We start from the raw sequence: 15,215 nt of genomic DNA on the forward strand, positions 1-15,215 counted from the left end.
TCATTCTCAGAAAAAAAACATACAAAAAAAAATAAAAAAGAAAGAAACAGACAAAAAAACTTCTCTAAGATTTCTGAGTAGGAGAGCAACAGAGTAGAACGAGGCCAGACGGGGAAGTTCAGTTTGGTAGTGGTAGAATGTAAACTGTAGAGGCTAGAGCTGGGAAGGCCAATCTGGATGTTATTACAATAATCCAACTGGGAGTTTAGTAAATCAGCTGACCACAACACACATTACAAAAAAGAGGGGACAAAGGAATGATATATGTGGAAAGAAGTACTAAGCAGACTTGATGACAAAAGTTTCAGGGGGAGGAATACTCCATGATTCAGGTCTTCAGCCTCGCTAATGGGGGTTCTGATGATGTATCCCTGAACTCAGAAGGAAGGTACACAAAGCATTGTACAGTTTTTCATAAATAAGCCACTAGTTTTCACTCCTTAAGCCACCACTAAGAAGCAGAGGTGTGGTTCTTGCAATTTCTAAGACCATAACGCAAAGCTGATCAGCAGAAGACCATCTGGGCAGTCAGTCAGCAGCCTTGCTAGACCTAAAAGTCTCCTATATTCCATCATGAACAATTCTCAGAAAGTGGAAAGGGCGGAGGGGCCTGGAAGAGCTCTGCACGTCTACCCAGGCCCACAGCATTCTGCATGAAAGATACTAGACTACAAGGAGAACAACTCAGAATTGTCAAGTAAGCACTTTCAATAAAACTAGAAACCACCCTCTGGTTTACTGGTGTTATTTCCCCAGCTACGTAAAGCTTATTGCCATCGAAACCATAGCCAGCCTGACCTTTGCTAGCAGGGGAGGGTGGAGAAAATTTTGCAGATTTACCAGCATGGAGATTTTTTTCTTAATCTTCTGTAAAGCTGATCAGGAATGTCATATCTCTGGCACATGAAACTGATGTATGCTTTTTAGTCCAAAGGAACTCAGCACAAACAAAAGGCTAAATTGCTAGGGGACCACTGGGAAAGCCAATCTTTGAGTATCAGTCTCAAAAACAAAGTCATTTAACAATTCATCAGCCCTCATACTAAGGACCTGAAATAGCCCACAGAGGAGTGACTGGCCTCCAAATGGAGCTCACTTATAGATGCAGGGCAAGAGACTCCCCAGTATAAGACATCAGATGCCAGGAAAGGTGGTCAAACCTAAATCAACAGGCTCTGGCTGGGTTCACTGGCCAAGGCCTATTAGCCATATCTCCCAGCTCTCAACAGGAGGTGGAAAGGCAGTGGGGCTGTATGTCAGTGTCAAGTTTCAGCCTCTCCAAGACAGATTCCTTACCTTCAGACAGGGACAAATCATCAGTTGGAGACACCAGGTCTGCCTGAGAAGCCAGGGCTCCACTCAGATGGGTTGTAATCTGATTCGTCAAGATAACCTGTGAACAGACAGGGAGAAGGGAGGGGCAAGGGAGAAGAAAGACAGGGAAGACCAAATTAATTATTAGAGCTATCAAAAGGCAGACTATGGTTTAGGAGAAGACTGATAAATACACAGGTAGGAAAACCCCAGCCCTGACTTTCACCAGCTTTATCTTTAGGTCAGAATATCTGGCAAGGCCTAGCAGTTATTCAAAACCCAGAAAACTGAGGAAATAGACTGACTTTTTTCAGAGTAAAACCTCTATCAATTCATTCTAAATGCTAAGTTGGGATTGAGGGGTGTTATCATATTAGTTAAATAATAGGCAGCTAACCACAATTAAATGCACATGTACATATTTGAACAGACTTTAATTTTTAAAATTATATCCGCCAGGTGCAGTGGCTCATGCCTGCAATTCCAGCAGTTTGGGAGGCTGAGGCAGGAGGATGACCTGAGGTCAGGAGTTCGAGACCAGCCTGACCAAATGGAGAAGCCCAGTCTCTACTAAAAATACAAAATTAGTCGGGCATGGTGGCATATGCCTGTAATCCCAGTTACTCTACTCAGGAGGCTGAGGCAGGAGAACTGCTTGAACCTGAGAGGCAGAGGTTGTGGTGAGCCGAGATTGCACCACTGCACTCCAACCTGGGCAACAAGGATGACATTCTGTCTAAAAATAAATTAATTAATTAAAATAAATTAAAAATACAATAAAATAAAATAAAATTGCAACCACAACCTAAGATATTACTGGTGTTGAATAACATTAATTATTTAAAATTTGGGGCCAGGCACATGGCTCATGCCTGTAATCCCAGCACTTTGGGAGGCTGAGGTGGGCGGATCGCCTGAGGTCAGAAGTTCGAGACCAGCCTGGCCAACATGGTGAAACCCTTTCTCTACTAAAAATACAAAAATTAGCCGGGTGTCATGGCTGGCACCTGTAGTCCTAGCTACTCAGGAGGCTGTGACAGGAGAATCGCTTGAACCCAGGAGGCCAAGGTTGCAGCGGACTGAGATCGTGCCATTGTACTCCAGCCTGGGCAACAAGAGTGAAACTCCGTCTCAAACAAACAAATAAATAAAATAAAATAAAATTTGGATGCCTGTGGCTTCTTTGCTTGTTATCGTAAAAAGTCAGAGTTTTACTTGCAAATTTGTGATATAGGAATGAATGAGTTTGACTCCAAAGAAATAACACTCCTCTTTTAAATAGTTAAATTCTAACAAAAGAAGTCAAGTCTCACTATGTATTTAAGAAATAAATTAGCATAAACCTACCTATACAAAATAAAGTTCATAACATTTAAGATCCCTGGAAAGGACTTTAAAACTACCTAATTCATGTAATCGAATGTCACACAAATTTTCCAATTTGGTATAGTCAAGAAACTTCCTAACAAATCCTCATTTGTAAAGTCTACCTTATTGTTTAGAAGCCTAGAGGAAGAATAAATACAGATTCTTTTCTGGAAAATATAACATAATGAATACTACAATCATTTTCCAAGGTTTAGATGTTCTCATGGTGGGAAGAAACTATGAGCATCTTGGTCACTCAGAGGCAATGTCCCTTCTGCAAGGGGCATTAGGCATTTAGTGCACAATTCAGTGCTTGGAATATTTGTCTAGCTGGACTGTGCTGGTCTGAACCAAGGGTCAGCTATGGTTTTGTTGCCACCCCAATTTGAACAGAAAGGGAAGTTGCCCCCATTCTTTATTATCCAGCTTTTCAGCCACACCTCTGTCACTGTATCCTGAATGGACCAGTGACACATTATAAATCCTATATCAATGGCAGCTTAATTGAGGGCTGAGAGGGAGCGGGACGGCAAGGTCAGGTAAAGAAATGAAGTACTCGAATAGCAAAGACAACCTTTTAAGTTCTGTGTGCCCACTGGGCTTGTGAGTCTCCAGTCACTCTGCAGCAATAATCAGATATTACCGGATTCCACTCAGTATTTGCTAATCTTATCTCTCATATTCTTTTGTATTGCTACTTTCCATCGACCAGTGAGAATCACCTAAGATATGTCTTCAATTAAAATGGCTGGAAATGGTCAAGCAGCCTCCTTGAAACAACTGTTCAGCTATATGAGTACAAATAAGGAATTGTGTTCATCGCTGTCTTTTTTTTGAGGGGGGGACAGGGTCTCACTCTGTGGCCCAGTCTGGAGTGCAATGGCATGATCTCAGTTCACTGAAAACTCTGCCTCCCAGGTTCAAGCGATTCTCCTGCCTCAGCTTCCCAGGTAGCTGGGATTATAAGCATGAACCACCATGCCCGGTCATTTCTCTTTTATAATATAGGGTATGAGCTTTGGAGTTTAGTAAAACTGGGTTCAAATTCTGATTTTGACCTTGTGTACCTTTGAGCTTCATTTGCTCCCAGGTAAAATAATATCTATTTCATAGAATTTTTATGAGAATTAAATGAGATAATCAATGCAAGATACTTAAAATATCTGACACATAGTAAATATTCAATAAATAGAAGCAATTGTTGTTATTGTTATTATTTCCTTCAGAATTAGGATATACAGGTTAATAAATTAGTATATGACATAGGCTCCAGACAGTTGGTTCTAACAATAGAACACTAAATCACAATTTTCTATATCAGGATATACTTTGGTACCTGATCATTTCTACCTATTTTAGTCCTTCCTAAGTTTTATTTAATTGCAAAGAATTTGTGTAAAAATCTTAGTAAGAAAAATATAGTCATTATTTAAATCAAGGCCAATAAGATACTGACATTACTCTGAAAATACTATGTGCTTTATCTACCAATGAACTGAATACTGCATTTGTCTATCTTAGTAAAAAAAAAAAATGTGGAACTTCTGAGAGATCTAAATATGTCAGCTCTAATATATTTGTGTTTCTTTCTTTCTTTTTTTTTTTTTTTTGAGACGGAATCTCACTCTGTCGCCCAGGCTGGAGTGCAGTAGCACAATCTTGGCTCACTGCAAACTCCGCCTCCCGGGTTCATGCTATTCTCCTGCCTCAGCCTCCCAAGTAGCTGGGACTACAGGCGCCCGCCACCATGCTTGGCTAATTTTTTGTATTTTTATTAGAGACAGTGTTTCACCATGTTAGCCAGGATGGTCTCTATCACCCGACTTCGTGATCCACCCGCCTCAGCCTCCCAAAGTACTGGGATTACAGGTGTGATTTTGTGATTCTTTTAAATGATGGCTTGGTGAAAATGATTGGGACTCCAACGATATGGTTAATAGTAATGAGAAAAAAATTCTTACTTAACACCTACCATACAAAGCATGTCACCATATACATGGGGGAAATCAAGATATAAAGGTACTGTATGTCTCTAGAAACTTACAAATTCAGTGATAAGGCACTGACTGAAATAGGTAGACCACTTTTCCTCAACTTTATTCTCACTTCACTGGTTCTGTAATGGAAACTTGTACTGAGATGATGGTTTTATTGTACAGAACTAATGAAATGCTATCTTACAGAACCTAAAACTGAACTACAGATGTACCTCAAAAGATACCCAGCATCATTTCCACTTCTGGTGAAAGAGCAGATGGGGAAGAAAATATGCACTCCCCAATAGCGAAAGAACAAGCTCCTAACTGATTTTGCTAATCATCCTCTCCCTTTTAATTACGAATCTTAAAGCCGAATCGCCAAAGGAATACATAGCAACCAAACTCAGGGCTTTGCTAATCATGCCATCTTACTGAATTGTTGTGGTTTTCTAAATCTATTTTCAGCAAAAAGGATAGAATGAAAACATTTCCCAAAGCATTGATTACAATCCTCACAACTTGGGCAGAAGACTATAGGTATAATTTCCTCTGAGGCAATCAGGAGACTTGAAAACTATACTTTTAAAATAACATATGAAATACTATTACAGCGGCTGGGCGTGGTGGCTCAAGCCTGTAATCCCAGCACTTTGGGAGGCCGAGACAGGCGGATCACGAGGTCAGGAGATCGAGACCATCCTGGCTAACACGGTGAAACCCCGTCTCTACTAAAAAATACAAAAAACTAGCTGGGCGCGGTGGCGGGCGCCTGTAGTCCCAGCTACTCGGGAGGCTGAGGCAGGAGAATGGCGTGAACCAAGGAGGCGGAGCTTACAGTGAGCTGAGATCGCGCCACTGCACTCCAGCCTGGGTGACAGAGCGAGACTCCGTCTAAAAAAATAAAATAAAATAAAAATAAAAAAATAAAAAAAAAGAAATACTATTACAAGTTATAAACAGACTCTTAACACATACCGGTTTCTAACTGACACTTCATGGGGTTTTCCTGCTGTTTTGCTCCATGGAAAAGTCTGAGTCTTCTGATGCTCAGTACTAAATCTGTGTAAGAGCAATTTGCACAGTGTTTAGGACAAGGGCTTTGGAATCAGACCTGAACTTAGATCCTGGGCTCTACCGTTTACTCGCTGTGTGACATGGGGCAAGCTTCATAATCTCTCTGGGTATGATAATACTTAGCTCACATGGTTCTGAGGATTCAGCTGGATAATGCATAGAAAGTCCTTAGCACGGTACCTGGCCTATGGAAAATGTTACCCCATCACTCTCATTAGTTAACCTTTGCTGATTTATACCTTGCTTGTTTAGCTATAAAACCTATGCCTGATTCCCTTTTATATAGCATATAGCCCACTGCTGACAAATAACAAATATTTGCTGTCAATATGTTCAAAAGCAATAAAAATTTAATTGAAAGTAAATGTGCTATTTTTGCTATTTCCCTAAAATATGGCTTATTGAAAACACACAACACACCTCCAGTACCACCAATTACAATGCAAGACCAGAGTGGGGTTCTTGGGCAAAGGAAAAGATAGATATTTTAATGGTCATGATTAGGTCTGAAGCCAGGAATAGACAGAATCCAACTTAATCAGCTTCTCTTGAGGAAGAAGAATATCATCCACCTACTAGAAGGAAGAAGAAACCGTATAAAAAGTAACTTCTGTCTCAACTCAGCTTTATATGAGAGGATGCTTACTCCCAAGCTTCCTCACATTGCCCTCTTGACTGCAGGTTGCCTACAGAGGTGCACCTGTATAGGAAATGGCCTCTCATATAGTGTCACACAGACCTTGAGTCCCATTTTTAATGCTTTCCCACAAGGAAAAATGGGGAGAGATTGCTCCCTTCAAAAGCCATGCCCCCAGGTGCCCAGTTTTCCTTTGCATTACATAGTTTCTCTAAATGCATCTTACTCAACCCTTTTGTGTACTCCAGTCAAATATCTACACTCAGATTAAGAGAAAAATTAAGATCTTTAAAAAAGAAATACAGAGTATAGATTCATAAACCACCCAGTAGGTCCTCCTTTCACAGCCAGCAGGGTGTATAAGCTAGAGAAAAGAGGTAGAGAGGAACCAGTTAAAGATGGGATGAACTGGTAAGGCAGAAGGCTGGGAAATCCATGTCCTTTTGGTCAGAAGGCAGAGGCTCCTGGCCAGGAAAACCCAACCAACACACACACTAACAAAAATACATGACTTATTTCCACTAAGTATTTAAAAAGTAGCTTAAGGCAGCAAATACCTTGGGTTAAGAGAGAATAAGCAGAATGAGCTGGTCATCAGTCAGGGGACTAGGCCAACTGAGCCCAACTTTCTGCCAGTCTATGTGCCCAATGCAGACCCTCTTCCTTCAGCTGACTCATCTTTCTTCAGCTGGGCTATGACTAGACTATACCCAGGCTACACACCTACCCTCTGCTCAAGTTTAATGTTCCTGGCCTTTAAGGGCCAATGTATATATCAATTCTAACCTACCCTACATTGAAGGTTAGAAATATCTTTGGTGGGGTGGAAGGGGAGGGGGCTCCATGAGTAGCCATTTTGTATACTGGAGCCTTCCATGACTACTAGAATGCATAGGTGGAGAGAAAATTGGATAGCTCTGGAGACCTGAGTGGGAAATGGCCAGGCCTGAAGGCACAACCTTTGATGGAAACAGCTCATTTTACCTGACTTTTGGTGGGGGACAAAGAAGAGGGAGTTTGTGGTCAGCCAGGGACAGAATAGGTTAGAATGTGATATCTGGTCCTGTTTGGTCAGCATAAGAGATATTCATGATCAGCAAAATAATTACTTAATATTTAAAAGTCAGATTTTTTAAGGACCCAAGAATCTGACAAATGACATCACTGAGCTTTCTGTGGGGACAGCTGAGAGGCACATTTTATAATCCCCATTTTCCACCAAGTGAACTGGAGTCACCTGTCTAAGACCAATAGTACAGATCAGACGAGGGCATGCAGGCTTTCCTGCCTGCTCTCCTTCCTAAGGCAACATGGGACACAGGAGAAGAGTGAGAAACTCTCAGCTCAGACCTACTAACAGGTGACTTCTCCAGGCCTTAATGTCATGGTCTAGAGAATTCCACCTATAAAAGTAGTAAGCAAAGAAATCTAATATCCAGAAATTCACTGAAAGATGGTCAAGATGTTATACTGTAACAAGATCAATCTTGTGATAAAAGTCTTTTCAGATACTGCTAATAAATACCATAAATCAAGTAGGTCAATGGCTTCCGCTTCTATGAAAGTCAAGTATGTGAGGCAATCTTATATGAATTCTGACAAATTTTTGGTGGTTTTTAGTGGCCCTTGATAACATGTGGTTATCATTTCCGACGCCCATGGGAAGTTTTGAAACTAAAACTTTTCATGGAACTCATGTTTCTGTGCAACAGAGTTGAAGGGGTAGGCTGGGCTAGAGGATTCACGAAGCAACCTCAGGCATCTCAGGGGCATTTCTAGCCCATAAAAACACCTGCTTCCTCCTCCCACCCACTCCCTGGCAGAAACCTGCCACAATCTAACACACATCAGGAAGTTTCAAAAGCACTTTAACTGGGCCAGGATGGCGAGGTCCAGTGATAGTCCGTACTGACACTTTTAGCTCTCAAGTAAACAGCAGCCCCTGGATAATCTGGGTGGCCAGAGAGAGAGAGAGAGAGAGAGAGAGACGCAAGAAGAGAATGTGGGTGCTGAGTCTACTCACCAACCCGCCTGGCACTAAATCCAATGCTTTCAAAGTGACGAGGCTCTGCCTTTCATCAGCTCTGAAGGCATAGTTAATCTTTTTTTCCTTTTTGTACTAAAAATGGTCTCTCTGCTTAAGGCACTGCTTTAAGAATGTTACTTTTGTATGAAGTGATTCTAATTGCCATACATGACAGTGACCTAGCCTTTCTATCCAAACAGAGGCTTGGGATAAGTCAGAAATTCAAGTTTTAATCCTGGCTCTGTTAAGGGTTACTGAATGCCTTGCTTTTAAGGAGACAAAGACTGGAACTTTCCTGTGAGAAATTGTTCAGGTCCATTGAGTCCTTTCATCACCAAGGTTTGAGAGAAAGGCCTGGAGTGGTTTTCCCCATGCTGTCCTCCTGCTCCCCAACCATGACGGTGTCTGCCCCAACCTGTCTGCTGTGGTAGGAGCTGGAGGTGAGAAGGAGACAAAAGGAAGAAAGAGAATAAAGAAAGCAATGAGGGCAAGAGGCAGAAGGAAGAGAGTGAGAACAGGGTAGGTCTAGAAAGGCCACGCTCCCAGACACATGCCTCTCCCCATCCCAAACCCTTCCTGTCCACTTCCAGCTTTGTAAAGAGATACCCAATATTTGTTACAGAGTTTGAGCGTCACAAAAACAAATCTGGTTTTACTATTTGTGGCTTAGTTTTGCCATGCTCTGGAAAATCAAAAATCATTCCATGATTAAAAAAAAAACAAAAACAAAAACAAACTTTTATCTTAGCTTCAGCTCAGAAAATATCAACTGTCAGTTCTAGAGTAAAAACGGAGAAGGTTTCAATATTCCGGCCTGTCACTTCCATCTTGAAGGACTGCACAACAGTTGTTTTCTGGGAAAATCTGAAAGGCTGTGGGGAACTTTTCTTGTGAAATATTTGTAGAGAAGAGGCCAAACTTCAATTTGGCTTGAAGAAAACATGGGTGTGGGAGTCAGGCAGCCTTTTATTTCTGGCTCTGTCACTAACCTGCTGTGCAATTCTGGGAAATTCTCCTCACCTGTCTGTACCTAAAAGTGTTGAGTCCACAAAAGATATGCAGAGAATGAATGTACTACAACTGTTAACGTAGCAGCCTGCTTAGAATAAATGTTTCATATATTTCACTCACATTAGGATGAGTGCTGTACTCAGAATTCCACCTTTGCATTGCTTATCTTCAACCTTAAGAAACCCACCCTACACAGAACCAATTGGCAGTGGCCGAGGAAAAGGGGATGGAAAAAGGGATGAAGGAGCAACTTGAAATAATTTGTGCTTATGGTGAGAATACTTTCAATCTTAGTAAATTCATACCTCTTATTATCAGCCTTGAGGAAAACTCTCTTCTGTAGATTTCACTGTGAAATCCATAGGCAAAGCTAGAGAAACACTCTGCCTAGTAGGGAGCCCCTAAGGAAGAGAGTGGCTCAGTCCGAGGAAACGCAGAAGGAGGAGGTGAAAAAAATCTCCTCAGCTGTGCACAAGCACACACTCAATCACAGAGGGGCTGGCGCAAGTAGTGCTTCCGTTCTACTTTTGACCACTGAGTTCAGAAAAAATGCATTGAAGTAGAATTGTGTCTGTCATTTGGCAAAAGTAAACACACAAGATAACCATGTGGCTCCCTAAGGCAGCTTTCTCTTTGGCCTACTTCTCCTGGGGTGTATATGCAAGGGCACGCAGTGGAAACTGTGGGCCGGCAGCTACCGTGCCATAGACATAGGTGTGGAGAGCTCTGGTTCCACTGCCGGCTGCTCCACTGGCCCCAGTGGGCTGAGGTTAGCACGTGTTGGTTCCGGATCTCAGATGGGGCCGGCAGTTGTAAAGAGGCCACAAACAGCAAGCTAGTATGCTGTTTCCACCTTTAGCCCAACCCCGGCAGCATCCTGTGAGTGATCTTGGGCCCACTGCAGGAAATAACACGCACAATTGGTGAACTGTGACAGTGCAGCCACAGCGGCTTCCAATGGTGTATTTGCCAACTGTGTGCGATTTTGCAGTTAGCATGAGGCCCAAAAAGTCTCTGGCCAGCTAGAACCTGGAAGAGAACAAGGCCAGTGGTCAGATGACTCTGAGGTTCACATGGATGTGGAAGAAACTATCCTACCAGCCTTCTGCTGCACTGTACATATCCTGTGGCCAAGTTGTTTTGGCGTCTAGCTGGGTATCCTTGTCTGCTACCTGATCACTGCCCACTGAGTCCCATAGAAAGGCAGAGGAGGTGAATTTCCAGCAGCCCCCCGAGTTTCTGCTGACCTTTTTCGGTGTTTTTATTACTTGTGGTGCTTTCTATTCATGTGTACGCCTGGGCTCTGGGGATTCCCCTCCCTTTGATTTGCAAGGAGGATTAGAAAGACACAGCTTTGTGATCAGTCCCTCACAGACGGCTGGTATTAAGCGATTTCCCCTTCTTAGACTCATTTGAGACCAAGAAAACAGTTCTGTTGAGTCACTTGCTCCTTGGAGGTATGAAAATATGGCATTTGGGGATGTCCAACCTGATAAATACCAACATTGATACCCTTCAGCCTCAGTTACACTTCCAGTGGCTTACAGTAGAGCAGAGTTGAAGCAGAGGAGCCTTGGGTGCCACCCAGCCTCTGAGAAACCTCCAGTGGAGGGTGAGCAACTCTGGGCTTACTGCTTATATTGCTGTGCTGCCAGCACAAATGACATCCTAACCACCAAGGGTTCTCCAAAGTCAGTGCCTGGAGAGGTGCAACCAATTCTATCTCCAGAGTGAGTGAATCTGTAGCATAAAATGGGAGCAAAGGCCACTCACTATGTGTTCAAACAGAGGTCACAAGGTCTGCTTAGGAACAAATTTCCAAGTCAGCCACCTCATCAGATATGCTCTTGAACAAAAGTTATTTATTTGATGTCCTCAAGGAAGGGATATTGTGTAAGGTGTTATTTTTAAAAGGAGGGGTGGGGGCAGCTGAAGCAATGTTGTCTGTGTCTATACTTAAAGAAATGACATGAATATAGACACACAATAATAACCTACAATTAAACAGAGTCAACACAGGAGAGACACATAAGAAGAACAGGCCCAGAACAAATACATTGAAATGGCTAAATATTTACATGGTAAGTAGGGGCAGGCTTCCTCCCATGGTGATGCCCTTGGAGTGATCTTCCATCATGGTTACTAACATTCAAACTCCCAATCATGTGGTACAAGCCCGTTCAAAAGGATGTCCTGAGGCCGGGCATGGAGGCTTACGCCTGTAATCTCTGCACTTTGGGAAGCCAAGGTGGGTGGATCACCAGAGGTTAGGAGTTCAAGACCAGCCTGGTCAATATGGTGAAACCCTGTCTCTACTAAAAATACAAAAAATTAGGCGTGGTGGTGGGCGCCTGTAATCCCAGCTACTCAGGAGGCTGAGGCAGGAGAATCACTTGAACCCAGGAGGTGGAGGTTACAGTGAGCTAAGATCACGCCACTGTACTCCAGCCTAGGCAACAAGAGCAAAACTCCACCTCAAAAAAAAAAAAAAAAAGGAAGTCCTGGCCAAAGGCAGATCACACTTGAGGCACAAGCCCTACTTCCAGATGCCAAACAGGTTTTTAGTCTCTGATACTGGTTTGGAAATGGCCTCCTGGAACACTGTCCAAATAGGAAATGTGAGGCTTTCAGGACTCAGAGTCGCTAGAGAGGATGGTGAGGCATATATGCTGCGCATTGGCTAAACCTGTCCAGTATAACTACATGTGGGTGCTGGACTGTAGTTTTTCTCCCTTAGTTTCAGGTAGCTATTTGTCGCCTCTCATGTGACATCATTAATAAGAACAACCATGTCATTTCACACATATATAGTACTTTATACTTTTCAGGGTATGTTCACAGAATGGTCTTAGCTGATCCTCAATGCAGAGTGAGGGGAGGTGGGAAGTGACTGAAGCAGCTGTCCTGGGTTAGGAGGGTGGGCTCTGGAGTCAGATCCCCTGGGCTTCCATCTCAGCTCCACCACCTACTAGTTGTAGATTATTTACTTCACACCTACTCAGGTAGATTATTTTATCTCTCTGTGCCTCACTTTCTTCAACTGTGTAATTGGCATAGCAATCCTATCTATTTAAGGATAAATGAGTTAGCATATAAAGCACTTAAGACAGGCCGGGCGCGGTGGCTCAAGCCTGTAATCCCAGCACTTTGGGAGGCCGAGACGGGCAGATCACGAGGTCAAGACCATCCTGGCTAACACGGTGAAACCCTGTCTCTACTAAAAATACAAAAAAATTAGCCAGGCGTAGTGGTGGGCACCTGTAGTCCCAGCTACTCGGGAGGCTGAGGTGGGAGAATGGTGTGAAATCTCGGCGCCACCGCACTCCAGCCTGGGTGACAGAGCGAGACTCCATCTCAAATAAATAAATAAATAAATAGCACTTAAGACAGTGCCTAATACCTAATAGGTGCCTAACAAATATTAATATTATCCTTTTACTTATAATTCTATTGAGTTCAATTCTTTCCATAGGAAAACCAAAGTTTACAACATTCTCATTCTAATTTCTCTATTTCTCATGCTTTACCCACCCCAAATGCCCATTTGAAATAGCCTCCTTTACTCTGTAAGTTTCCATCTTTGAGGGGCCAGTTCAAATCCCACCTCTTCCATGAAACCTCTGCTAACTATTCTAGCCCTAACTTTTCTCTCACTTCTTAATACTCACACTTTATTTCTTTTTCTTATTTATTTATTTTTGAGACAGGCTCTAGCTCTGCCATCCAGACTAAAGTGCAGTAGTGAAATCACGGCTCACTGCAGCCTTGAACTCCTGAGCTCAAGCGTTCCTCCCACCTCAGACGCAAGAGGAGCCGGGAACATAGGCATGCACCACCACATCTGGCTAATGTTTTATTTTTTGTAGAGACAGAGTTTCCCTATGTTGCCTAGGCTGGTCTCAAACTCTAAAGGTCAAGTGATCCTCCTGCTGTGGCCTCCCAAAGTGCTGGGTTTACAGGTGTGAGCCACCTTGCCCTAGATAATACTCTGACTTTAGAATCAATACCAAGTAACTTAGTACAAGACTTTTTATGTCATTTGTGTTATCCTTCTCTGTCTCTGGTGCACATTTCATGAGATTTTATGTGTTTCTACATCTCTGACCCCGTTCTAAAGGGGTGAAGGAGGAAGGGAGGAAACTCATGTTCACTAAGCATTTCCTATGTGTCAGACCCCACCAATTGCTTGAGATACGTTGGCTTATTTCATCCTCACAACACAGTGAGGTCAACATTATCATCCTGGTTGTAAATGAGGAAACTGAGGTTCGAGAAGTTGAGGCATTTTCTGAGATCAAATAGCCGGCACATGGGAAAGCCAGACTCAGACCAAGTCTGCCTGGCTCTCTAGTCTATACCGCTTCTATCACATAAAAAAGTTCTCAGTATGAAAACTCATGGTCCCATGGATATTTGTGGATTAATTTCCTCAGAATAAGGCACTCACTAATATCAGATTAACGAAGTCCCATTTGTTTAATGCAAAATCATTCATAAAGAAAAAACTGTACAAAATGTTTAAGTATAAAACAAATTTTCAGTAGCAAGAAGAAACCAGTCAACTGTTAGAGTTCTGTTTGCTAGAGTTGGAAACACTGAGTCTTCAGGTGGGAGGAACCATGCTCCAGTAGGTACGGCAAGGGAAAGGACACAGACTCCTGGGTTCTATTTCTGTCTTGGCCACCAACCACTCTGCTAATATTTTCACTTCTGCTGAAATGTGATGACGAGAGTTTCAGAAGATTGGTTGTCACATAAGAACAGAAGAAGAGCAGGCAGTTAGCTGGTTAAATGAGGAAGAGCCACAAACATCACTGGGATCTGGAATAGTTCTTCACAGGTGGGAAAAATTCCATTTGGGCATTTGTCTTCTTGGTTTCACTGCAACACACAGAAAGCAGCATGGGTCTGGAACTGGTCTTAAATATAAATGATAATAGTATCTGTGTTTTCAAACGCATACCTCTAAAACTAAAGGTCTTTAGTTTAAGAAATATTTTCAGCCGGGCGCGGTGGCTCAAGCCTGTAATCCCAGCACTTTGGGAGGCCGAGACGGACAGATCACGAGGTCAGGAGATCGAGACCACCCTGGCTAACACGGTGAAACCCCGTCTCTACTAAAAAATACAGAAAACTAGCCGGGCGAGGTGGCGGGCGCCTGTAGTCCCAGCTACTCGGGAGGCTGAGGCAGGAGAATGGCGTAAACCCGGGAGGCGGAGCTTGCAGTGAGCTGAGATCCGGCCACTGCACTCCAGCCTGGGCGACAGAGCGAAACTCCGTCTCAACAAAAAAAAAAAAAAAAAAAAAAAAAAAGAAATATTTTCTTGTTTTTCCTATTTGAAATGATATTTGTATTTATTTTTCAGATGGGTTACTCTGTACAATGGTAGTGCTAAATAAGAAAAAAATAATTAATTCTTAATATATTTGGGAACCAGCTCATGAGGTGTATTAGTGCCTCTATAACCTGATAGAGGCCCTGGCCTTATGTTAAAGACACAGCTAGGATAGAGGTGGTAGGGCCAGGGGTTTGTCTTTGATCTTTGAAGTCATCTGGACAAGAGGCCAGGCTGTTTAACGACTGGTAACTGAGGAGGATTTATGGCTGTTCCTGCAGTCCTTCAAGGTATACCATGATCCCTTTATAAAAAGGGACACAGAACCTGGAAACACTGACTACCAATCCTACATACCTAAAGTCCCACTGAATTCAGAATCCTGGAGTTCTGAGCAAATCTCGTAGAAGCTGTCCTGCTTCCATGAAGGCCTGGAAAGGGATCACTGCTGAGAACAGATGCCGACATGC

At 42.8% G+C, this 15,215-nt stretch overlaps 1 protein-coding gene across 4 annotated transcripts in view; it reads right to left on the reverse strand.

Annotated features, from left to right (window-relative positions):
* Positions 1–15,215, reverse strand: part of RAD51B (RAD51 paralog B) — a 678,049-nt gene that overhangs the window by 202,383 nt on the left and 460,451 nt on the right. For all 4 annotated transcript variants that reach the window (XR_004431542.1, XM_033187636.1, XM_033187637.1 and 1 more), the window contains one exon: positions 1,297–1,393. Coding sequence is in view for 3 of the 4 variants with exons in the window: in XM_033187636.1 (XP_033043527.1) it covers positions 1,297–1,393 (97 nt within the window). In the remaining variant the exon portion in view is untranslated. The remainder of the gene's footprint in view (positions 1–1,296; positions 1,394–15,215) is intronic.

Source organism: Trachypithecus francoisi, unplaced genomic scaffold (genome assembly GCF_009764315.1).
Source record: "Trachypithecus francoisi isolate TF-2019V2 unplaced genomic scaffold, Tfra_2.0 Lachesis_group3, whole genome shotgun sequence".
NCBI lineage: Eukaryota > Metazoa > Chordata > Mammalia > Primates > Cercopithecidae > Trachypithecus > Trachypithecus francoisi.